Source organism: Chiloscyllium plagiosum, unplaced genomic scaffold (genome assembly GCF_037043375.1).
Source record: "Chiloscyllium plagiosum isolate Xiang-an unplaced genomic scaffold, Cpla_swu_hap1 HiC_scaffold_45, whole genome shotgun sequence".
Classification (NCBI taxonomy): Eukaryota; Metazoa; Chordata; class Chondrichthyes; order Orectolobiformes; family Hemiscylliidae; genus Chiloscyllium; species Chiloscyllium plagiosum.
The window spans coordinates 22,235,351-22,259,198 of record NW_028270183.1 but is presented as its reverse complement, the minus strand read 5'-3'; the positions used below and the strand labels follow the sequence as shown (position 1 = coordinate 22,259,198).

Sequence of the window (23,848 nt, the reverse complement as noted above, 5' to 3'; positions counted from 1 at the left end):
GTCTTTAACAAGGTGCTGCACAGGAGGCTACTGAGTAAGATAAGGGCCCATATTGTTAGAAGCAAGGTGCTAGCTTGGATATAAGCTTGGCTGTCTGTCAAAAGGTAGACAGTGGGGATAAAAGGGTCTGTCTCAGAATGGCAGCCAAGCAGTGTTCTGCAAGGCTAAGTGTTGGGACCACAAGAGGGCATTCTGGCTAACTTTGCAGAGTTTGCAAAGATGGGTAGAGGGTCAAGTAACATTGAGCAGGTCGGGAGGTTGCAGAAGGATTTGGACAGGTTCGGAGAGTGGGCAAAGAAGTGGCAGATGGAGTACAACATGGGAAAGTGTGAGGTCATGCACTTTGTTTGGGAGAATAGAGGCCGGGTCTATTTTCTAAATAGGGAGAAAATTGAGAAGTCTGAAGTGCAAAGGGACTTGGGAGTTCTAGTCCAGGATTCTCTCAAGGTAAACTTGCAGGTTGAGTCAGTAGTTAGGAAGGCAAATGCAATGAAGGCATTTATTTTGAGAGGACTTGAATATAAAAGCAGGGATGTACTTCTGAGGTTCTATAAGGCTGTCGTCAGACCACATTTGGTGTATTGTGTGCAGTTTTAGGCCCCATATCTCAGGAAGGATGTACTAGTCCTGGAGCTTGTTCAGAGGAGGTTCATGAGAATGGTCCCAGGAATGAAAAGCTTAACATATGAGGAATGGTTGAGGACTCTGGATCTGTACTCGATGGATCTAATTGAAACTTACTGAATACTAAATGGCCTGGACAGAGTGGATGTTGGGAAGATATTTGCTTTGATCGGAGAGATTAGATCCAAAGGCACAGCCTTAGAGTAAAGGGAAGACCTTTTCGAACGTAGATAAGGAGAATCTTCTTCAGCCAGAGAGTGGTAAATATATGGAATTCATTACCACTAAAGGACCGGTCATTGAGTATATTTAAGATTGAGATAGAGAAATTCTTGAGTATTAAGGGAATCAAGGGTTACAGGGAGAAAGTGGGAGAATGGGGTTGAGAAACTCATCAGCCATGATTGAATGGCGGAGCAGACACGATGGGCTGAATGGCCTAATTTCTGTTCCTATATTTTATGGTCTTACTTCCTTTATACTTCTCTAGGGATTCATTCGATCCTTGCTATATATACCTAACATATGCTTCCTTTACGCCTGTGTACATTTCAAAAAATCCATCCTTAATATTGGGGTTGGTCTCTCTTTGTTCATTCATGGGATGAGGGCATTGCTGCTCTGGCCACCATTCATTGCCTGTCCCTAATGGCCCAGATGACAGTTGAGAGTCAACCACATTGCTGTAGGTTTGGAGTCACATTTAGGCCAGACCAAGTTAGGACAGCAATTTCCTTTCATAGAACATTACAGCGCAGTACAGGCCCTTCAGCCCTCGATGTTGCGCTGACCTGTGAAGCCAATCCATCCATCCAATGAACATTTTAACACCTTAAAGTTGGCGAGTCTACTTCTGTTGCAGGCAGTGCATTCCATGTCCCTACTACTCCCTGAGTAAAAAAAAAACTACCTCTCGCCTCTGTCCTCTGTCTATCACCCCTCAATTTAAAGCTATGACCCCTCATGCTAGCCATCACCATCTGAGGAAAAAGGTTCCACTGTCCACCCGAGCTAACCCTCTGATTATCTTATATGTCTCAATTCAGTCACCTCTCAACCTTCTGCTCTCTAACAGAACCACCCTCAAGTCCCTCAGCCTTTCCTCATAAGACCTTCCCTTCATACCAGGCGACATCCTAGTAAATCTCTTCTGAACCCTTTCCAAAGCTTCCACATCCTTCCTGTCATGCAGTGACCAGAACTGCACGCAATACTCCAAGTGCGGCTGCACCAGAGTTTTGTACAGCTGCAGCATGACCTCGTGGATATGAAACTCAATCCCTCTACCAATAAAAACTAACACAGTTAGTTCTTAACAATGCCTTCTTAACAATCCTATCAACCTGGGTGGCAACTTTCAGGGATCTATGTACATGCACACCAAGATCTCTTCGCTCATCTATACTACCAAGAATCTTACCTTTATTCCTGCTGCTCCTTTCAAAGTGAATCACCTCACACATTTCTGCATTAAACTCCATTTGCCTCCTCTCTGCTGCTTATCTATGTCCCTCTGTAACCTGCAACATCTTTCAGCACTATACACAACTCCACCCACCTTAGTGTCATCTGCAAATTTACTAACCCATCCTTCTATGCAAAATGACAACAGCAGTGGACCCAAAAGAGATCCTTATGGTAAACCACTAATAATTGAACTCCAAGAAGAACATTTCCCATCAACCACCATCCTGTGTCTTCTTTCATTTAGCCAATTTGTTATCCAAACCGCTAAATCACCCTCAATCCCATGCCTTCGTGTTTTGTGTCTACCGTGGGAAACCTTATCAAACACTTTACTGAAATCTATATACACCACATCAACCACTTTATCTTCCTCCACCTGTTTGGTCACCTTCTCAAATAACTCAATAAGGTTTGTGAGGCACGACCTACCCTTCATAAAATCGTGTTGACTATCCCTAATCAACTCCTCACGAGATGATTATAAATTCTATCTCTTATAACCCTTTCCAATAGTTTACCCACAACCGAAGTAAAGCTCACTGGTCTATAATTACCAGGGTTGTCTCTACTCTCCTTCTTGAACAAGGGGACAATATTTGCTATCTTCCAGTCTTCTGGCACTATTCCTGTAGACAATGACAACATAAAGATCAAAGCTAAAGGCTCTGCAATCTCCTCCCCAGCTTCCCAGAGAATCCTGGGATAAATCCCATCTGGCCCAGGGGACTTATTTATTTTCACACTTTCCAGAATTGCTAACACCTCCTCCTTGTGAACCTCAATCTGGTCTAGTCTAAAAGCCTGTATCTCAGTATTCTCCTTGACAACCTTGTCTGTTTCCAGTGTGAATACTAATGAAAAATATTCATTTGCTGCTTCCCATATCTCCTCGGACTTCACACGCAACTTCCCACTACTATCCTTGATTGGCCCTCACCTTTCTCTTATCATTCTTTTATTCCTGATATATCTATAGAAAGCTTTCCGGTTTTCCTTGATCCTACCTGCCAACTTTCCTAAAGGATATTAATGGATCAGATGGATTTTTCTGACAACCAACAATGGTTCCATGGTCAGAATTAGACTTTTAATTCCAGATTTTTTGGAATTGAATTCAAGTTCCATCATCTGCCATGATTCAAAACTGGCTCCCCAGAACATTACCAAGGTCTCTGTACTGATAGTGTAGAACAGAATAGAATAGAATAGAATAGAATCCCTACAGTGTGGAAATAGGCCAATTAGGCCAATAAGTCTATACTGACCCTCTGAAGTTAATCCCAACCAGACCCCTCCCCCACCTTATCCCTGTAACCATGCATTTCTCATGGCTAGCCTACCCAACCCTGAACGCTATGAACAATTTAACATGGACAATCCACCTAACTTGCACATCTTTGGACTAGCAATAGTACCATTTGACTCTCACCTCTCCTATTATAAATACCCGATTATTTCTGTAGAGCCAATGAATTGGCTACCAATCTATTTCTCAATTGCCACATGATTGTTAGGATGCCTATCATAGTCACGTTATTAGGAGTGTGTTATTAAATACATTCAAAGCTGAGATAGACAGATTTTTAAGCAGGAAGGGACCCAAAGGTTAAAGGGAGAAAGCAGGAGATGGAGTTGAGATGATCAGATCAGCTATAATCTCATTGAATGGCAGAGTTCACTCGATGGACTAAATGGCCTACTTCTGCTTCAGTGTCTTGAGGCTATCCGAGTGTTATGCTTCAAGTGATCTGTTATTGGATAAAATCTGAGATCTTTGGATCCTCAGGTCACATACTATGATGCAGTAAAGATAACATGACCATGTTTCTTAAAGTAATACGGATAGAGAGCTGCAACAGAACAGTGGTGTCATCACTGGATTTGTCACAGTGGTACAGGCTAATGCTGTTGATATGGGACCAAATCCTACTACAGCAGTTGGTGGAGTTTAAATTAATAAATCTGAAATTAAAAACTAGTCTTCATAATGGTGACCACTGAATTTCATTAGAGGTAATCTAAATCACTAATAACCCTTTGGAAAGGGAATCTGCCATCCTCACTCAGGCTAGCATCTATGTGACTCTGGACCTGCAGTAATGTAGTTGTCTCTTGAAGCTGAGATGGCCCAGTAAATTGTTCACTTCAGATTATGGGGATGTGCAACAAAGGCCAGCCTTTCCAGAAAGACCCACAACCCATAAAAGAATACAATGAAACTTGAACATGGGCCCCGTTGCTTAACCATCGCTGGGTCCAATTCCTGGAGTTGAGGGATCTTTGAATTACCATCCACAAAGGAATTTAATTGGGAAGAGTATGGAATGTGGGTAACTTTTGTAGCTGATGGAGAATTGAAGGTTAATTGAGGAGGAAGGTGGACAGGAGGCTACAATCAGATCAGAAAAGATCTTACTGAATGTTGGAACAAGTTCAAGGGGCCGAATGGCCTGCTCCTGGCCCTATTTTGTACATTCTTGACATGAGGAAGGATTGGAGGAGGATCAGAGAAAATCAAGGGCACCAGACGTGGGGCAATAGATGTGGCCTAGCCAATATTACTGAGCACCCAGTGTCTAATGAAGGGAAAGATTCATGAGCATGTCTATGGAGTGTGCAGGAAGGCAACAGAAAGGCATCTGTTCAAGGGAGGTGGCAAACACTGGGAGTGACAGGAATGGAGCCCTCAGTCACAGGCATCACAGACTATCTCATCACTGCATAACCTACTTGCTGTTGGGCTGGCTTTGACCTCCATCACTCTGTGGGAACCATTTAAAGGTCCAAACAGTGGATAGGTGGAAGGAGTGTCCAGAAGCAGGAGAAACTGGAAATGAGATGCCTATTGAGTGTCATTTGCAAACTCAGGACATCCCCAAGAAAGGGAACATCAGCCATGTCAGGAGAAATGTCTTTACAGAGTGAATGATTGGGATCTGAAGTATACTGCTTGAGAGTAGGCAGGTTCAAACAAGGTTCAAGAGTGATTTGGATCATTATCTGAAAAGAAAGAATGTGCAGGGTTTTGGGAAGAGGGCGTGGGAGTGGCATCAGATATTTTACTCCTATGGAGATCCAGTTCAGATATGATAGGCCAAAAGGCTTCATTCTGTTCCTGTAGTATGAAAGTATTTTGGAGCTAATAAAATCCTGCTGAAGTACTGGAATGTAAGAACAGGACAATACATTGAACTAGGCATTAGAAACAAGACCAAGCCCAGCCTTGTCAGCACCAGTCCACCATTTAGATTAGATTAGATTACTTACAGTGTGGAGACAGGCCCTTCGGCCCAACCAGTCCACACCGACCTGCCGAAGCCCAACCCACCCAGACCCATTCCCCTACATTTACCCCTGCCCTAACACTACGGGCAATTTAACATGGCCAATTCACCTAACCTGCACATTTTTGGACTGTGGGAGGAAACTGGAGCACCCGAAGGAAACCCACGCAGACACGGGGAGAATGAGCAAACTCCACATAGTCAGTCGCCTGAGGCAGGAATTGAACCTGGGTCTCTGGCGCTGTGAGACAGCAGTGCTAACCACTGTGCCACCGTGCCACCCAAAAGTTCAAGAATAATCAAATGCTAGCATCCAAGTTCAGTGGTTAATAGGGAAGGCAAATAGAATGAAGTATAATACTGGGGAAGTTTGACAAAACTACACAAGGTGTTCGTCAGACCTCAGTTGGAATACTGTGAACAGTTTTGGGCCCTTATCTAAGGAAAGATATACTGGCATTGAAAGAAGTCCAGAGAATGTTCTGAGGGACTATTTTATGAACATAGGTTGAGTAGGTTGGGCCTATTCTCATTGGAGTTTGAAAGAATGTGAGGTGACCTTATTGAAACATACAGGATTCATAAAAAACTTGACAGGATAGATACAGAAAAATTGTTTCCCCTTGTGGATAAGTATAGGACCAGAGTGCATCATCTCAAAATAAGGAGTCACCAATTTAAGACAGAGATATGGAGGAATTTCTTTACTTAGAGAATAGTGAATCTGTGGAGTGTTTTACTGCAGAGGGTTGTTGAGGCTGGATCATTAAGTATATTCAAGGCTGAGACAGACTTTTATGACAGATTGTAGATTCTTAAAGTGAACAAACTGTCACGTCTGCATCGCTGTTTCCAAAGACTTGCAGAACCTTCAGAGCTTCTCCACCATTGACAAAGCTTAAATTCAGGAATCCGTCGCATTACTTTTACATTGTCTAGGAATGGCAACAAATGCATATCTCAAGAGCAAATGGACGATAAAATATCAGTTTCAGAGTTATTTACGTTTCTGGCAATGAGCAGGTGGTACTTAGCAGAATGGCTGCCTGAATGATGTTTGATTGCTCTGTGGATAATCCATTTTTTTAAGCCTTTGCCTCCTTCACAATGCAGCTGGACCTTGGGAAATATATTTGAGTTTCTTATTGTTCGTTGTATGAGCTGACCTTTCCAAACGTCAGTCACATTGCGGCCAGCCAAATCTATATCAGTATCAATCGTGGCTGCTGGAGAATAGGATTACCTTCCCATTCCCCCTGCTGCTCAACTATCTCAAAGCCAGCTTCCACTCTTTGATTCTGGGCTCATGTAGCTTGCTTTCTCTGCACTTCAGATCAATGTTGGCTTAGAGCTTTGCAGTGAGCTCACATTAGCATTTGACGAGATAAGGTGCAGCAAATCTATTGCTGTGTTTTATCCTCGTCTGTGTTTTATCATTACCACTAAGCTTGACCAATCCAATGCTAATTCTCCTCCACTCTAAACTGGAGGTCATCCAGAATACTGTCGCCTTAACTCACAACAGGCCCATCTCCCTACAACTGCTGTGTTCACTAATCCTCACTGGCTGTCAGTGCTGAAATCTCAACACCAAAGAGCCCACCCTCACTTTCAAAATCCTACACCTTTGTAACCTCCTCTAGCCCCTATATCCCGCTGTATCTCTGTATCTACTTCCCGACCCTACACCCCTTCCGATCTCTCTAACCTCCTCCATCCTCTACACCCGTCTCTATCTCTGTAACCTCCTCCAGCTCCTACACTCCTGTCTCTGTAATGTTCTCAAGACTCTGCAACCCTCTGTCTTTATGTAACCTCCTCCAGCCCCTATACTCCTTTGTCTCTGTAACTTCATGCAGACCCTGCATCCCTCCCTATCTCTGTAACCTCCTCCAGCTCCTACACCCCTCTCTACCTCTGTACCCTCCTGCAGACCCTATACCCCACCCTATCTCTGTATTCCCCTCCAGCCCCTACACACTTCCCTGTTTCTGTAACCTCCTCCAGTTCCTACACTCCTCCCTATCTCTGTGACCTCCTCCAGTCCCTATAATCCTCCTTATTTCTGTAACCTCCTCCAGACCCTACATCCCTCCTTATCTCTGTAACCTCCTCCAGACCCTACATCCCTCACTATCTCTGTAACCTCCTCCAGCTTGTACATCCCTCCCTATTTCTGTACCCTCCTCCAGACCCTGTACCCCTCCCTATCTCTGTAACCTCCTCCAGCCCCTACACCCCTCCCTATCTCTGTAACTACCTCCAGTCCCTACACCCCTCCCTATCTCTGTAACCTCCTCCAGCCTCTATACCCCTCCCTGTCTTTGTTACCGCATGCAGTCCCTATACCCTCCCCAATCTCTGTAACCTCCTGCAGTACCTACATCCTTCCCTATCTCTGTACCTCCTCCAGCCTTTACACACGTCCCTGTCTTTGTCACCTCCTGCAGTACCAATGCCCTTCCCTATCTCTGTAGCCTTCTCCAACCCCTACATCCCTCACTATCTCTGTAACTTCCTCCAGCCTCTATACCCCTCCCTGTCTTTGTCACCGCATGCAGTCCCTATACCCTTACCTATCTCTGTACCTCCTCCAGCCTCTACACCGGTCCCTGTCTCTGTCACCTCCTGCAGTACCAATACCCTTCCCTATCTCTGTAGCCTCCTCCAGCCCCTACATCCCTCCCTATCTCTGTAACCTCCTTCAGCCTCCAAACCCCTATCTCTGTAACCTCCTCTAGCCCCCACACCCCTCCCTATCTCTGTAATGTCCTCCAGCCGCTACACTCCTCTCTCTGTAACCTCCTGCAGTCCCTATACCCTTCCCTGTTTCTGTAACGTCCTCCAGCCTCTACACCCCTCCCTCTCTCTGTAAACTCCTCCAGCCCCTACACCCTTCACTCTCTCTGTAACCCCCCCCCCCGCCCCAGCCCCAACAAATCACTGTGATCTCTGCACTGCTCCAATTCTGGCCTCTGAAAAATAACTGATTTTAATTGCCCTGCCTTTATAGTCTTGAGTTCTCCCTTCCCACTCCTCCTTGTCTACCATGCTCTCCCCCTTTAAGGCAATTCTAAAAACTTCTCTAACCAGGTGCATCTGAGCCAATAACTCCTTATATGGTTTGGTTTCATATTTTTGTTTTATAATACTCCTGTGAAACACCTTGGATCATTTCATTGTGGTAAAGGTGCCATATAATGATTAAGTTGTTATTGTCGACCTAATTCACTTTCTGCTGTCCTGGCCATCTTGCAGTGAGTCTGCAGTTCTGTTGCAATTGCTATCGGATCTTTCACGTCCACCTGACAGAGCAGGTAGGGACTTGCTCATTTGAATGACAGCTTCTCTGACTGTGTGGCACATCCTCAGTGTATCAGCCTGCATTATGGGCTCATGAATCTGTACTGAACCCATCAAACCTGGAGGTGAGAGTACAGCGTCTCCACAGACTGGTTTAGATTTGGGCCCCCTGATCGCATCTAGGTAGCGGGAGATGTATGCAGAGTCAGGGTGGAGCGTGTGATTCCTACCCAGTATTAGGGCAACAGAGGGTCAGGAAGGGGCCGAATGAACAAGTTCAGTCATAGATTCCCGATGGTGTTTTAAAAAAAATTATTTGTTGTATCGCTGGCAAGACTGGCATTTACTGCCCATCCCTAATTTCTCCTTGAATTGTGTGATTCATTAAGCCATTCAGAGGGCAATTAAGAGTGATACCCATTACAGTGGGTCTGGAGTTACATGTCAGCCAGACCTGGTAAAGATAGCAGTTTCCTCCACTAAATGGCATGAGAGAACCAGATGGGTTTTTTACAACAATCAGTAATAGTTTCATGGTCACCATAGCTTTCAGTTCCAGATGTATTCATTGAAATTACATTTCACCGTTTGGCATAGGGTGGATTTTGGACCCATGTCAGCAAAACATTCACTCGGGTCTTTGGATTGCTCAGCATCACTGCTACATCACCTTCTCCCCCTCTGTTCTTCTGCTCAAGCTCCAAATACTCCAATTCAGTCTGTGTGGAGTATTCTCGCCGTGTCTGCATGGGTTTCCTCTGCGTCCTCCAATTTTGTCCCACAATCCAAAGATGTGCAGGTCAGGTGAATTGGCCGTGCTAAATTGCCCATAGTGTTAGATGCATTAGTTAGAGGGAAATGGGTCTGGATGGGTTACACTTCAGAGAGTCGGTGTGGACTGGTTGGGCCAAAGGGCCTGTTTCCACACTGTAGGGATCTATAAAAGGGGCAGAGGTTTCGGGTGAGCTGACTGATCCATGCATAAGCAGACCAGAGCTCCAGTTCTCATTTTGGATGTATGTAATGCTCTGCTGGTGCACTGTTCAGGGTGTAATAACAATGTGCGGATTCAGTTTGCAATATGTAAGTGTTACTTCACAGCACGCACAACAACAGCTCATTGTTTCACTATAGATACAGTAAAACCCGACTGATATCACTATAACACCTCTGCAGGTACAGTAGCTGAACTATTAAACCAGAAGCCTGACTGCTAATGACACGTTAATTATATTGCTGAAGTGCACAGATGAAGTGAATTGTTTACTTAAGTATTTAGATGGTGTAGTCGAAGTGTCCCTACCAGCAGGCTTGGCTTCAAGTCCCACCTACTCCCGTGGCCATAGAGGCCTACAGCACAAGAAAAGGCCCTGCAGCTCATCATGTCTGTGCTGGACAAAAACAAGCATTTGGAGCATGCTTCATAGCAGCTTTTGCGGCGCAGTGATAGTGTCTCTACTCTGAGCTAGGAGAACCAGGCTTAAGTACCACTGCTCCGAAGGTATGTCATAATATTTCTGAACAGGTTGATTAAAAGATATCTGAGAGTATATTTTAGGGCTCTTATGGTGCAGTGGTAGTGGCTCTATCTCTGGACTTGAAGGTCTGGGTTCAAGCCCATCCTGCTCCAGAAGTGTATAGTAACATCGCTGAACAAAAAAGGGAAAGACAGGCTTTAGGAAGATCCTACTAAACTGTTCACATTACTAAACACACAACAGGAAGCCAGTATGCTCGACACACAATGGTCTCAAACCAACAAATGCAAGTTGAAACCATTTGATACCAATGAAAGGAAAAAGGCTGACAGCCATTTAAAGAGAGATTGCTGGGGTACTAGATTGATGGTAGGAGGGAGGCAAGACATGTGCAATGCCATTATTTGGAAAGTACTCATGTCTAATTTCTATATCTGAAACCAGTTTGGAATTGGAGACCCATGAGTTGGTAAATGTGAGTTCAAATTATACGATCCGTTTGGTTCAATGATGCCCTTCACGAAAGGAAATTGGTCCTCTTTAGACAGTATTTTTACATGTTTACAGCGTGGAGGTGTTGCTGGCTAGACCTGAATTTATTGCCCATCCCTAATTGCTCTTGGGACGGTGGTAATGAGCCACCTCCTTGAACTGCTGCAGTCTTTGGAATTTTCTTCTGTATTCAGCAAGAAGGCAGGTTTGGCCCATTGCCCTAAGATCACCTCCATGGTTTAGGCAAGGTGGCAGATCATGAATCCACTCCAGTTGGAATGGGGATTGAGTTGTGTGCTATTTAGATTAATCTGATTGACTAGAGAAATCTAATCAACTGAGAAATCTGTCCCATCTTATAGTGATTGTAACAAGGTCAGCTAGGTGAACTTCATAGAATGTGAGCTCCCCGATTGGGGCTGTTAATCTGGTCCAATCAGGGAGCCCTAGCTGACAGATATAAACAGGAGTGTCAGAGGTTCTGTTCACTCTGAGACTGGCTCGGAGAGAGTTCAATCAATGTCAAGGATGCTCCATGTGCAAATAAAGGGTGACTTGGTGACAGATACTAGCCTCTGTGGCGCTAATTCAGTGGCGACGAGACAAAAGCACACTCTTGAAGAAATTTGCTTGCAACAGTTGTTTCTGAGTTGGGCTGGCATTATGCCACTATTTGGGAAATTTGACTTGTTCGATCTGCTGTCAAGGACTGGGCCCAGTATGTGGAACGAATGTGTTATTTTTTTCAGGGCAAAAGACATTGGGTCAATAAACAAAGAAATAAGTGATGCATGTAGAAATGGTATGGTGATTATCATGGGGGATTTTAATCCACATATTGATTGGTTAAACTAAGTCAGTCAAGGCAGCCTTGAGGAGTTCATAAAATGTATTTGTGATAGTTTCCTCGAGCAGTATGTAATGGAATCCATGAGGGAGCACGCTATCCAAGATCTGATCCTGTGTAATGAGACAGGAATAATTGATGATCTCATAGTTAGGGATCTTCTCGGAAGGAGCAATCACAGTATCTGAATTTAAAATACAGATGAAGTGTGAGAAGGTAAAATCTAATATTGGAGTCCTGCGCTTAAACAAAGAAGACTACAATGAGATGAGGGAGGAGTTGGCTAAGGTAAACTGGGAGCAAACACTTTATGGTGGGACAATTGAGGAACTGTGGAGACTTTCAAAGTGATTTTTCACTGATTGAAAGCAAATGCAACAAAGTGACAAAAATTAGTAGGAATCGAGAGGACTGGAAAATTTTTAAAGGTCAACAGAAAGCCAGGAAAAAAAAATGTATACAAAATGGTAAGATGGAAACTAGCTCAGAATATAAAAATACATAGAAGTTTCTACAAATATCTGAAACGAAAGAGTGGCGAAAGTAGACACTGGTCCCTTAGAGGATGAGAAGCAGGATTTAATAATGGGAAATGACAAAATAGCTGAGGCGTTGAACAGGTATTTTATATCAGTCTTTGTAGTGGACCACACAAATAACATGCCAATAATTGATGACAAGGAATCTATGGCACATGAGGACCTAGAAACTAAGAGGTAGTGTTGGGCAATTTAATGGAGCTAAAGGTAGACAAGACTTCTGACCCTGACTGAATGTATCTCAGAGTTCTAAAAGAGATGGCAGGGAAAATAGCAGATGCACTTGTGCTAACTTGCCAAAATTCGGTGGACTCTGGGGCAGTTCCGGCAGAATGCAAAATGGCGAATGTAATGCCACTATTTAAGAAAGAAGGTAGACAAAAGGTGGGTAACTATAGGCCCGTTAACTTAACTTCTGTAGTGGGGAAAATGCTTGAATCTATAATCAAGAAAGAAATAGTGACACATTTGGATAGAACTTGTCCCATCGGGCAGACACAGCATGGGTTCATGAAAAGCAGGTCATGTTTAACAAATTTTCTGGAATTCTTTGAGAACATTACAAGCACAGTAAATAATGGGGAATGAGTGGATGTGGTGTGTCTAGATTTCCAGAAGGCATTTGACAAGGTATCACACAAAACACTACCGCATGAGATAAAGGGCATGGCGTTACAGGGAATGTATTAGCATGGATAGAAGGTTCGTTAACTAACAGAAAGCAAAGAGTGGGGACAAATTAATGTTGTTCTTGTTGGCAATTAGTGGCTTGTGGTGTGCCTCAGGGATCAGTGGCAAACAGAAACAGCTGGTGGTGATGGGGGACCCAAAGGGCCATCACAACCAGAACTGAAACCTTTTTGGACTCAGAGAGACCAAATCACACTAGACGACAGCATATTATTATAGGCAGCAAGGATGATTGTCCAAAGCAAAGATCACTGCTAGATACTGGCTGAACTTCATCAGGGTCATCCAGGGGTTCCAAAATGAAGATAGAATCACAGTCATACAACACGAAGCACCCTTCGGTCCAACCAGTCTATGACAAGCATAATCCCAAACTAAATTAGTCCCGCCTTCCTGCTCCTGGCCCATATCCCTCCAAACCTTTCCTATTCATGTACTTATCCAAATATCTTTTAAATACGGTACTTATACGCACATCCATGACTTCCTCAGCAAGTTCATTCCACACGCGAACCACCCTCTGTGTAAAATATTTGCCCCTCATGTATTTTTTAAATCTCTCCCTTCTCACCTTAATAATGTGCCTCCTAGTCTTGAAATCCCTCATTAACATTAAGTCTACCTATACCCTCATTATTTTATAAACTTCGATAAGTGATCTCTCCTATGATGATGTTGGTGCTAAGTTATGTCTGCTGGCCAGGATTGAATGCAGACATAGCTGCATGGGTGGGGCAGTGTCAGAGTGTCAACAAGGACAAACATTACTGACAGCAGCTCTCCCATATTTGTGGGAATGGCCAGGTAAACCCTGGACTCGGTTCCATGTTGACTATGCGTGTCCTTTCATGGGCTCAATGTTTTAGTCATTGTGGATGCTCACTCAAAATGACTGGATGTGCATATAATTCATTGATCAAACACAGGGATGATGTTAGAAAAACTGAGTACATCTTTTGCAATACATGGACTCCTGGAAGTGTTGGTTTCAGATTGTTTACTGCAAGGAATTTGAGTATTTCCTAAAGGTAAATGGGATTCGCCATATAAGGACAGTTCCATACCATCCATCATCTGGTAGAGACAGCAGTCCAAACTTTGAAGGCAGGCTTAAAGAAAGAGTCTACAACTTCACTAGATACCAAACTGTCCGGTTCCAATTTGATTAGAGGACCATCTCTCATGCAACTCCAGGGATATCTCCAGCAGAGTTGGGGAGAAGACCCTGCGCCAGGTTAAATCTGATCTTCCTAAGTATGAAATGGCATCAGGACACAAAACTCTGCTAAGCGAGACCACTTACTTCAGGGAATGAAGCTGAAATCACAGGAATGGCCCTGCATGGCTAAGAGGCATGGTCAACGTAAGGTCGACATATACAGTTCAGATGGGTCTGACTATTCTGAACAAGCACATGGACCACATGAATGCTGCAAACTCGTAAATGGTGTGGGAGCAAAATGTCCCTGGCTCCTCGACTGCCTTTCTGACTGTTCTGGAACCCGTGGGCTCTTCCTCTTCGTCAAGTGTTGAAAATAGCTCAGAATTGGAAGTGGACATGACAGATACCTTTGCCGCTTGAAGAGGAGAATGAATTTCTTCTGAGAAGCTCCAGGTGCAAGAGACGAACTACTGTGCATTACTGTATCAGAGGCAGAGTTGGAGAAATCTGACCTGGTGCTAAACCGCCCCAAGAGGGGCGTACAGGAAGAAAAACTGGCCTATCTCCTCAGACTGAGAGGGGTAGGAATGTAGTGATTGTAGTGAGGCCAGTCAGGTGGCCCTCATAGAATATGAGTTCCTGACTGGGGCTGTTAACCTGGTCCTTCAGGGAGTCCCTGGCTGACAGATGTAAACTTAAGTGTCAGAGGTTCTGTTCAAGGACTCTCCACATATAAATAAAGGGTGGCTTGGGTATTAGGATATCAGCCTCTGTGAAGTTATTCATACCCCCAAGAAGTCCGAGATGCTGTGACAACATACACTTTTGTGATGTACTCTGGAATGATGGATAATAATGGAAGAAGCTGTCAAATGGTTGACCATGAATCTCTCCTGCTCTTAACACTTCAGAATCAGACAGCCATTGTAACACAGAATGGGGTCATTTGGGCATTTGCATCTGTACCTGCTGGCTGAATGAGCATTATGGCAGGCCATTCATCTGCCTTTTCCCCTAATTTATAAACTGGATTTAATTGTATAAACAATGCCCTGTTGAATCCCTCAATTGAACTTACCACATTTCCAGGCAATGCATTCCATTCTGTAAGTACTCATGGAATGAGAAAAATTCTTGCTTGTTTTTTGCAAATTACTTTAAATCTATGGCCTCACATTTTAGTCCTTTCACAAGTAGGAACAGTTTCTCTCTATCTATTCTATCTGGGTCCCTCATGATTATGATAACCTCTATCCTTTTAGCCTTCTCTGTTCAAGAAAAAAAACAGTCACAACTTCTCCAGTCTATCCTCATAACTGCAACAGTTAATTCCTGGAATCATTTTTGTAAATCATTTCTGCAATCTCTCCAATGCATTTCCATCCTACCCATAAGCTGGTGCCTAGAACTGTACATAAACCCAGCTGAGGTGTGTAACAAGTCTCTTATACAGGTTAAGCTCCTCCTCCTTGCTCCCATGCTCCTATTAATATGGATTTATTAACTGCTCTCTCCACTTGTCCTGCCACCTTCAATGATCTCTTCCTATAGAATTGTAGCCCTTATTTTCTATTGTTTGTCTGTGTTCTTTGAACCAAGATGCATGAACTCACTGTTCTCCACACCAAACTCCATGAGCCATCTATCTGCCCACTCCACCAACATATCTCTGTCCTTTTTAAATTCTACAAAGTCCACTGAACAATTTAATAAATTTTCTCTCACACATGGACCAGATAAATGATCTCTCCTCAGTATGAATTGAAAGGTGTATGCTAACTCCTTGTTATCCACTGGGGATAGGTCAGACTTTCCATGGATAAGAACTTACTTATTTCTCTACCTGGGTCTGGGACCAAACTTGCAGGTAAACAAAGGAGCAGATAGCAAATCACCTACAGTGAAGAGTATGTGTTGTGAGCTTGGAAGGATTTAGAAATTAATACCCATTCTGTGTTGACGTATAATAAATATACCGTCCTCCACCAAGTCATGAAGTTGAGTCGAACATAGAGCTTCTGGTTCAGAGGCAGAAACATGACTCACTGCATAACAAGGCACATGTCAGCAGTGTGCTTGGATAAGTGCTGCTCCAACAACACTCACAAAGTTCAACAGCTTCTAAGACAAAGCAACCCATTTATTTGGCTCCACATTCACAAACGTTACTCCCTCCACCACCACTCTACAAAGTTCATTCAACAGCACCTCCAAAACATATAACCAATGCCGGGGCGAAAGTGGGTACTGCAGATGCTGGAGATTACAGTCAAGATTTGAGTGGTGCTGGAAAAGCACAGCAGGTCAGGCAGCATCCGAGGAGCAGGAAAATCGATGTTTCGGGCAGGAGTCCTTCATTAGGAATTTCTGATGAAGGGCTCCTGATCGAAATGTTAATTTTCCTGCTCCTCAGATGCTGCCTGACCTGCTGTGCTTTTTCAGCAGTACTCTCATCTCGAGTATAATCAATGCCATCTAGAAGGACAAGATGCATGGGAGCACTACCCCTGCAAATCTCCCTCCAAGCCACTCACCATCCTGACTTGGAAATGTATTGCCATTCCTTTATTGTCATTGGGTCAAAATCCTGGAATTCCCTCCTTGATGGCAATCTGGGTCTACCTACAACATGTGGACCGCAGTGGTTCAAGAAGGCAGTTCACCACCACCTTCTCAAGGGGTGACTAGGGACGGGCAATAAATGCTGGGCCCAACCAGCAATACCAACACCCTGCAACTGAATAAAACAACAAAAAAGACTTCCGTAAATTTGCAATATTACTGGATTGAAGAAAAGGGAAATAATTTGGGGTAAATGTTGAAATGTAAATCTGTAGCACACCCATTGCAAAGTATCAGCTTATGTTATAGAGTCCAAGCTTTCCAAGTTGCCTTGCTCAATGCAGACTGACACTCCCAAGAGGAGACAAAGTTGGAAGATGACAGAACGGCTCTTACCTGTGGTTGGGTCAGGGGGTCCGAACTCCAGTGAGTACCTCAGTACGAAGTGGTTGTTCCAGACATAGAGCTGGTTATCCCGGGGGTTGTAGTCCACAGAGGAGACGTATTGGTAGGGGTTGGGGAAGGCGATGGAGACTGGCTCCTCCCGGTTGAGATTGGTGTTGAAGGCAAAGTCGATGGTGTTACCGATGACCTCACTGTCATCTTCCTTGGACACCGAACGTACGGCATAGAGGACTCCACAGACCATGAAGGCATTAGAGGCTGACCGCTTGTCGTACACCGTCTCCCAGGTGCCCTCGAAGCGCAGTGTGTAGGGGTTGAGCTGGCTCACTACCAGTTTGCCATTGTTCTGCTCAGTGGCATAAATGGCCCACAAACCATTCTCGTCCACAGCCAGGTCAATGTCCGTCTTGCCCCCCCAGCGGTAGGGTGAAGTGTCGTGGTAGTTGGCACCTCCGATAATGGCCTCGCCGCTCTTGATGCGAGTGCGCAGGTCGAACTTGACCACATTCCGCGTCCGTTCCTTATTGTAGAAGACGGCGCCATCGTACACCACAAAGCCGGTGCCGTCCACTCGGTGTGGCAGGCGGTATGAGGTAGTGGGCCGCCCCGCCGTGTAGTCCCCCCACGACCCGTACTCGGTCAGTGTGTCGGTGCGGTATGGGATCCACGGCATGTAGTAAATGCGGTCACCGGCCTGAAGAGGATCCTTGCACCAGGCGCCTGCCTCATGCTCTGACTCAAAGACATTGGTTGGCTCGAAGACTTTCCGCAATGTCCCGGGGCAGACGAATACTACGGAGCAAGTAGGATAGAGACACAGACTGATCACTTTTGTTCCTAATAAGGCTCACATTTACACACACAAAAAAATGCGTCACATCATATCAAACAGTTGGGCATGATTCGGTATTTCATTCATGGACAGACCCAGTCTGCTATGAACTAATTCTTGCAATCCAGTCATGAGCTGGTATTCTGACCATTGTTCACTCGTGAGAGTTTGTGAAATACATCGATTGCTTTCACTGCCTGGGAGTTTGCTAATGGTGTTTCCGTGTGACAATAAGGTCAGTGCCAACTCAGGTTCTGAGCCCAGCCTTCAGAACCAACCTGTTGTCTGAAATTACTGGCACCATGTCCCAGGCCAAATCTCCACCATACCCCCTCACCCCAGAAGAGTCCAGCATGTGATAAACACACAGGGCATTTGATGGTAACTGCAGGGACTAGTGTAAAGAGGGGAGAACTCAGGTGGTTTCTTAACCGGTTAACATTGTCTCGTCAGTTCACCCATCTTGCTATTAAAAACCAATGGTTGGGAAATATTGAGTCTTTCCTGGTGATCAGTTCAACATCAACCATCTTAGACCACAACCCGAGGTGCAATATCCTCTGGCATGTGATGCCATGCCAAGATACAGGGTGGTTCGATGTCCACTTTATCTGATAACTGTTAAGTATTCTCATTAAAGCAAAACTATTGCAAATCTGGAAATCTGAAACAGATACAGAGTACACTGGAGAAACTCAGCAGGTCTGGCAGCATCTGTGGAGAGAGAGAAAGCGAGTTAACATTTCGAGTCGAGCGACCCTTCTTCGGCTGAAAAAGTCGTACCAGACTCAAAACATTGAATTGACTTAGGTGCTCCAAATGGTTTCAGTGTCCTGGATTAACAGGGAGACAAGATCAATGATGAGGTCTCCTATCCTGGATTCGCCTCTGATAATTCCAGATCAAGTACATGATTGTGGGGATGACGAGATGTAGGGGACAGCAAAAGGTGCCAACCATTTCGTACCATGGCAGCAGTCTCCCTCCTAACTTGAACCTTTGGAACGACTATTTTAATTCTGACACCTACACTCAACTGTAAACTTCAGCAGCAGGAAGAACATAAACTGAGTCAATGGAACTTGTTGGGGGGGGGTGGGGGGAGAGAGCATACTCCAGGGTTATGGAGTAACAGTGTGACTGAGTGATGGCATCACAGACACCAAGATGGGCTGAAGGACAGATTCTGTAATATGGTAACAGAGTCGGATTAACTGGAAGACACTAACAAACTTGCAAAATGGATGTATAATTTGCAAATTAATTTCAATGTACAAACCCTTGCAATATGAGATTAGGTTCTACGTTAAAAGGGGGTCATACATTCCTTGGAAAGTAAAAGTCTAAATGGTGTAATGGAATCAAGGGATCTGCAGCTACAGATACCTAGCGATTTTTTAAATCGCTAAATGTCGTGACACAGGTTAACAGAACCACAAGAAAAACAAACCAAGCATTAGGGCTCATTTGTCAATCGAATTGAAAAAAAAAGTATGTTAATTTTTGCTGACAAGACAGACGTGTTGGCAAAGCTTTCCATCTCACACTCATTAGGACCGAATTCAAGAACTCTAAATTTTAAATGATCGCAGCAATTTATATATTTTTTAAACCCCCACACCCACCGCCTAACTGCGGTAGTGCTTGTTTTTTCCCCATGTTGTTGTGGTTCTGTTCGCCGAGCTAGGAATTTGTGTTCCAGACGTTTCGTCCCCTGTCTAGGTGACATCCTCAGTGCTTGGGAGCCTCCTGTGAAGCGCTTCTGTGATCTTTCCTCTGGCATTTATAGTGATTTGAATCTGCCGCTTCCAGTTGTCAGTTCCAGCTGTTCGCTGCAGTGGTCGGTATATTGGGTCCAGGTCGGTGTGCTTATAAGCACATATATACCCACCCAATATACCGATCACTGCAGCGGACAGCTGGAACTGACAACCGGAAGCGGCAGATTCAAACCACTACAAATGCCGGAGGAAAGATCACAGAAGCGCTTCACAGGAGGCTCCCAAGCACTGAGGATGTCACCTAGACAGGGGACGAAACGTCTGGAACACAAATTCCCAGCTCGGTGAACAGAACCACTACAACGAGCACCCGAGCTACAAATCTTCTCACAAACTTTGAATCCATGTTGTATGTGTACAGGTGTGAGACACAGTGAAAGACACAAGGTGCACGATTCTTTATTCAGTTTCACGCAGCAATTTATACTGTGGAAGAAAAGGGTTGGTGATTGGCTGGCAATTTGGCACTGCTGAGGTGATCACCATGGTAAAGCTTCAACCAATCAAAGGCAACTTGCTAACCAATTGGCACACCCTCCCCTTTCTCCTTTGGTACAAGTTGCGATCATTTGACATTAGGCATGGGAGGCAATGGCCTATTGGTACTATCACTCGACTGCTCATCCAAAGATGTTGGTAACACCCTGGAGATCTGGGTGCTAATCTCACCATAGTATATGGTAGAATTTTAATTCAATAAAAATCTGCCATTATGAATGTAATGATGACCATGAAACCGTTGGTTTTCTTTAAAAAAACCATCTCATTATTAATGGAAGTAAATCTGGTTTCTTACATGGTCTGGCCTACATGTGATTCCTGACTCACAGCAACGGGGATGACTCATAACAGCCCTTTGGGCAATACATGCCTATGTTCTGTGAGCAAATACATCTGTCCGAATGAGTGTGGGATGAAAAGTTTAAGCCCAACATGCCTCTTTTTTGTGTGATATTCAAGATGTGTTAAACTTAGTTAGAATACACTGGTGATCACCATATTATAAAATATTGGAGAGAAAGTCTGACTGGAATGATACCATAGCTGAGAGACTTTAATTATCAGGTAAGTTTGTGTAATTGTGGAGAGAGGGGCTGACCTGATGATAGTCTTCAAGCAAGAGTGGAGGCCAGGTGGTAGAAAAAAAATGTTTCCACAAGTCAGCAAGCCAGGAACCTGGATGGGGGAGGTGAGGTGGTGCTGGGATAAATATAACAAGGACAGTGATAAATCCAATCAGGAGGTCTGGAGAAAGCTTTTTGATTGCTGGTTATAAAATGGAATGCATTTGTAGGTGGTCATTGAAGTTACTAACATTGATGCACGTGAAGAAAGGTTAAATGTGTACATGATGGAGAATGGAAAAGAGGCATTTGTCAACAGGGTGAGGTGAAGTATGGCAGGAGGATGGCAGACTTGAGCTTAAGAACCAGCATGGAGTTGTTGGGCAGGACGGCACGTCTCTGAAGTAATTTATGCTCCTAAAAAAGGAGAGAAAGACGCAGAATGACAGAGAATGTTTGACGATATCACTGTTTCTTGTAATGATAGGCCAAATTACACTTGTCAACATCAATGCTGTGGAAAGGCAGTAAAGTGCAGGTTACAAAACAAAATTACAAGCTACAGCTGTTACATTCAACCATCTAAATTCTAACAATGATCTTTGCCTACCAGGCAGGTATGAGGGGTACCCAAGTTACACAATATTGTTATCAGTAAGTCAGTGTGAAAGTGACGACTAGAGAGTGATGGTCTGAGGGTGAGTGAGGGTCAGTGAGTGAGTGAGTGAAGGTCACTGTGAGGGAGTGAGGATCAGTGTCAGTGAAGGGCACTGTGAGGGAATGAGGGTCAGTGCGACGGTGAGAGGGTCGTTGTGAGTGAGTGAAGGTTAGTGTGAGGGATAATTATGAGGGAGTAAGGGTTAATGAGAGTGATGTTCAGTGTGAATGATGATCAGGTGTGGGTGAGGATCAGTGCGAGAGAGCATGTGTATGAGTGTGTAGGTGCATTTGTGTCGGTTTTGAACTGGGCTGTGAGAGTGTCTGGCATGTCTTTGTCCACAAACCCTACAAATCACATTAGAAACCACATTGATCCAGAGTAAGGGAACAGCGATTATATTTGTTTACCTTCAAACTTGCTTCCATGACATAATGTCCCACAAAATGAGCCATTATCTCATCTACAAATGTAACAGCTCTCTGTGGAAATCGAGAGTGTGTTCCTGGGAAAGCATAGCAGGTCAGGCAGCATCTGAGGAGCAGGAGAATCTATGTTTTGGATGAAGGTGAGGGAAAAGGTGATAGGTCAGAGTGGGGAGTGATGGATAGGTCTGCATGGTGGTGCCGAGTTGGAGGTTTGGGGCTAGGATAATATGGGGGGAGGCCGGGGGGGAAGAGGAAATGAGGAAGTTGTTGAAATCCACAGTTACCCTCTGTGGTTGCAGGGTCCCAAAGCAAAATATGACTTGTTCTTCCTCCAGACATCAGATGGTAATGGTTTTGTGGTGAAGGAAGCCCAAGATCTGCATGTCCTTGATGGAATGGGAGGGAGAATTGAAGTGTTCAGCAGTGGGGTTGGAGGGTGCGGATGTCCCAGAGATGTTCTCTGAAATGAACACACCGGGTGCAGCAGATGCAGTAGATGATATTGGTAAATTTCTGACTGATGTGGAAGGATCCCATGGGGCCTTGGACAGAGGTGAGGGGAGTGGTGTGCAGGTTTTGCACTTCCTGCGGTGGCATGGAAAGGTGCCAAGAGTGGGGTGTGGCCTGGTGGGGGACGTGGACCTAATGAGGGAGTCACAGAGGGAATGGTCTCTCTGGAATCCTGATAGGGGTAGGGAGGGAAATATATCCTTGGTGGTGAGGTCCATTTGGAGATGGCAGAAGTGGCAGAGGATGATGCAATGTGTGCGCAAGTTGGTGGGGTGGAAGGTGTGAACCGGCGGAGTTTTGTCCTTGTTGCGTTGGGAGGAGTAGGGATCAAGGGCAGTGGTGCATGAAGTGGTGGAGGTATGCTGGAGGGCATCGTCAACCACGTGGGAAGGGAAGTTGCGATCATGGACAAAGGAGGCCATCTGGGACTTTCTGAGGTGGAATTGGTCATGCTAGGAACAGATGTTATGGAGGCGGGTGAATTAGGAGTAAGGGATGGCCTTTTACAGGAGGTAGGGTGCGAGGATGTGTAGTCTAGGTAGCTGTGGGGGTCAGTGAGCTTGTAGTATATGTCTGTGGTTAGTTGGTCGCCGGAGACAGTGATGGAGAGGTCCAGGAAGGGGAGGGAGGTGTCCGAGATGGTCCAGGTGAATTTGAGGTTGAGGTAGAAGGTGTTGGTAAAGTTAATGAACTGTTCAACCTCCTTGTGGGAGCATGAGGCAGCGCTGATACAGTTATCGATGTAGCAGAGGAACAGGTGGGGGATGGTGCCGGTGTAACTCCGGAAGATGGACTGTTCCACATATCCGACAAACAGGCATAGCTGGGTCCCGCGCGGGTGCCCATGGCTACCCCTTTGGTTTGGAGGAAGTGGGAGGATTGGAAGGAGGAGTTGTTGAGGGTGAGGACCAATGCAGCCAGACGGATGAGGGTGTTGGTGGAAGGGTACTGTTTGGGATAGCATGAGAGGAAGAAACGGAGAGAGTGGAGGCCTTTGTCGTGGTGGATCAATGTGTACAGGGACTGGATGTTCATGGTGAATATGAGGCGTTGGGGACTGGGGAAACAAAAATCTTGGAGGAGGTGAATGGTGTGGGTGGTGTCATGAACATAGGTGGTGAGTTCCTGGACTAAGGGGGATGGTGTCGAGGTAGGAAGGGATGAGTTCAGTGGGACAGGTGCAGGCTGAGACAATGGGTCGACCAGGGCAGTCAGGGTTGTGACTCTTTGGTAGGAGGTAGAATTGGACAATGCAAGGTTCACAGACAATGAGGTTGGAGGCTGTCGGTGGGAGATCCCCAGAGGTGATGAGGTTGAATATGGTCTGGGAGATGATAGTTTGGTGGTGGGAGGTGAGGTCGTGATCAAGGGGGCAGTAGGAGGAGGTGCCTGTGAGTTGGCACCTGGCTTCAGTGGTATAGAGGTCGGCGTGCCACACTACTACTGCGCCCCCCCTTGTCTGCAGGTTTGATGGCTAGTTTGGAATTGGAGCGGAGGGAGTGTAGGGCTGTGTGTTGTGTGGGCAGGAGGTGGGAGTGGGTGAGGGGTGTGGATAGGTTGAGGCGGTCGATGTCACCTCGACAGTTTGAAATGAAGAGATCAAGGGCGGTTAACAGGCCGGCATAAGGTGTCCAGATGAATGGGGTGTGTTGGAAGTGATGAAGGGGTCTTTGGTGGGTGAACCGGTGTCCTGGGTGGGTCCGAAGGCAGAGGCAGCGCAAG

General features: G+C 45.1%; 1 protein-coding gene across 11 annotated transcripts in view; it reads right to left on the bottom strand.

Annotated features, from left to right (window-relative positions):
* The window catches only part of LOC122552175 (adhesion G protein-coupled receptor L1-like), a 631,704-nt gene that overhangs the window by 118,225 nt on the left and 489,631 nt on the right, over positions 1-23,848 (bottom strand). For all 11 annotated transcript variants that reach the window (XM_087983422.1, XM_043694733.2, XM_087983425.1 and 8 more), the window contains exon 6: positions 16,845-17,645. In XM_087983422.1, the coding sequence (XP_087839548.1) occupies positions 16,845-17,645 (801 nt within the window). The remainder of the gene's footprint in view (positions 1-16,844; positions 17,646-23,848) is intronic.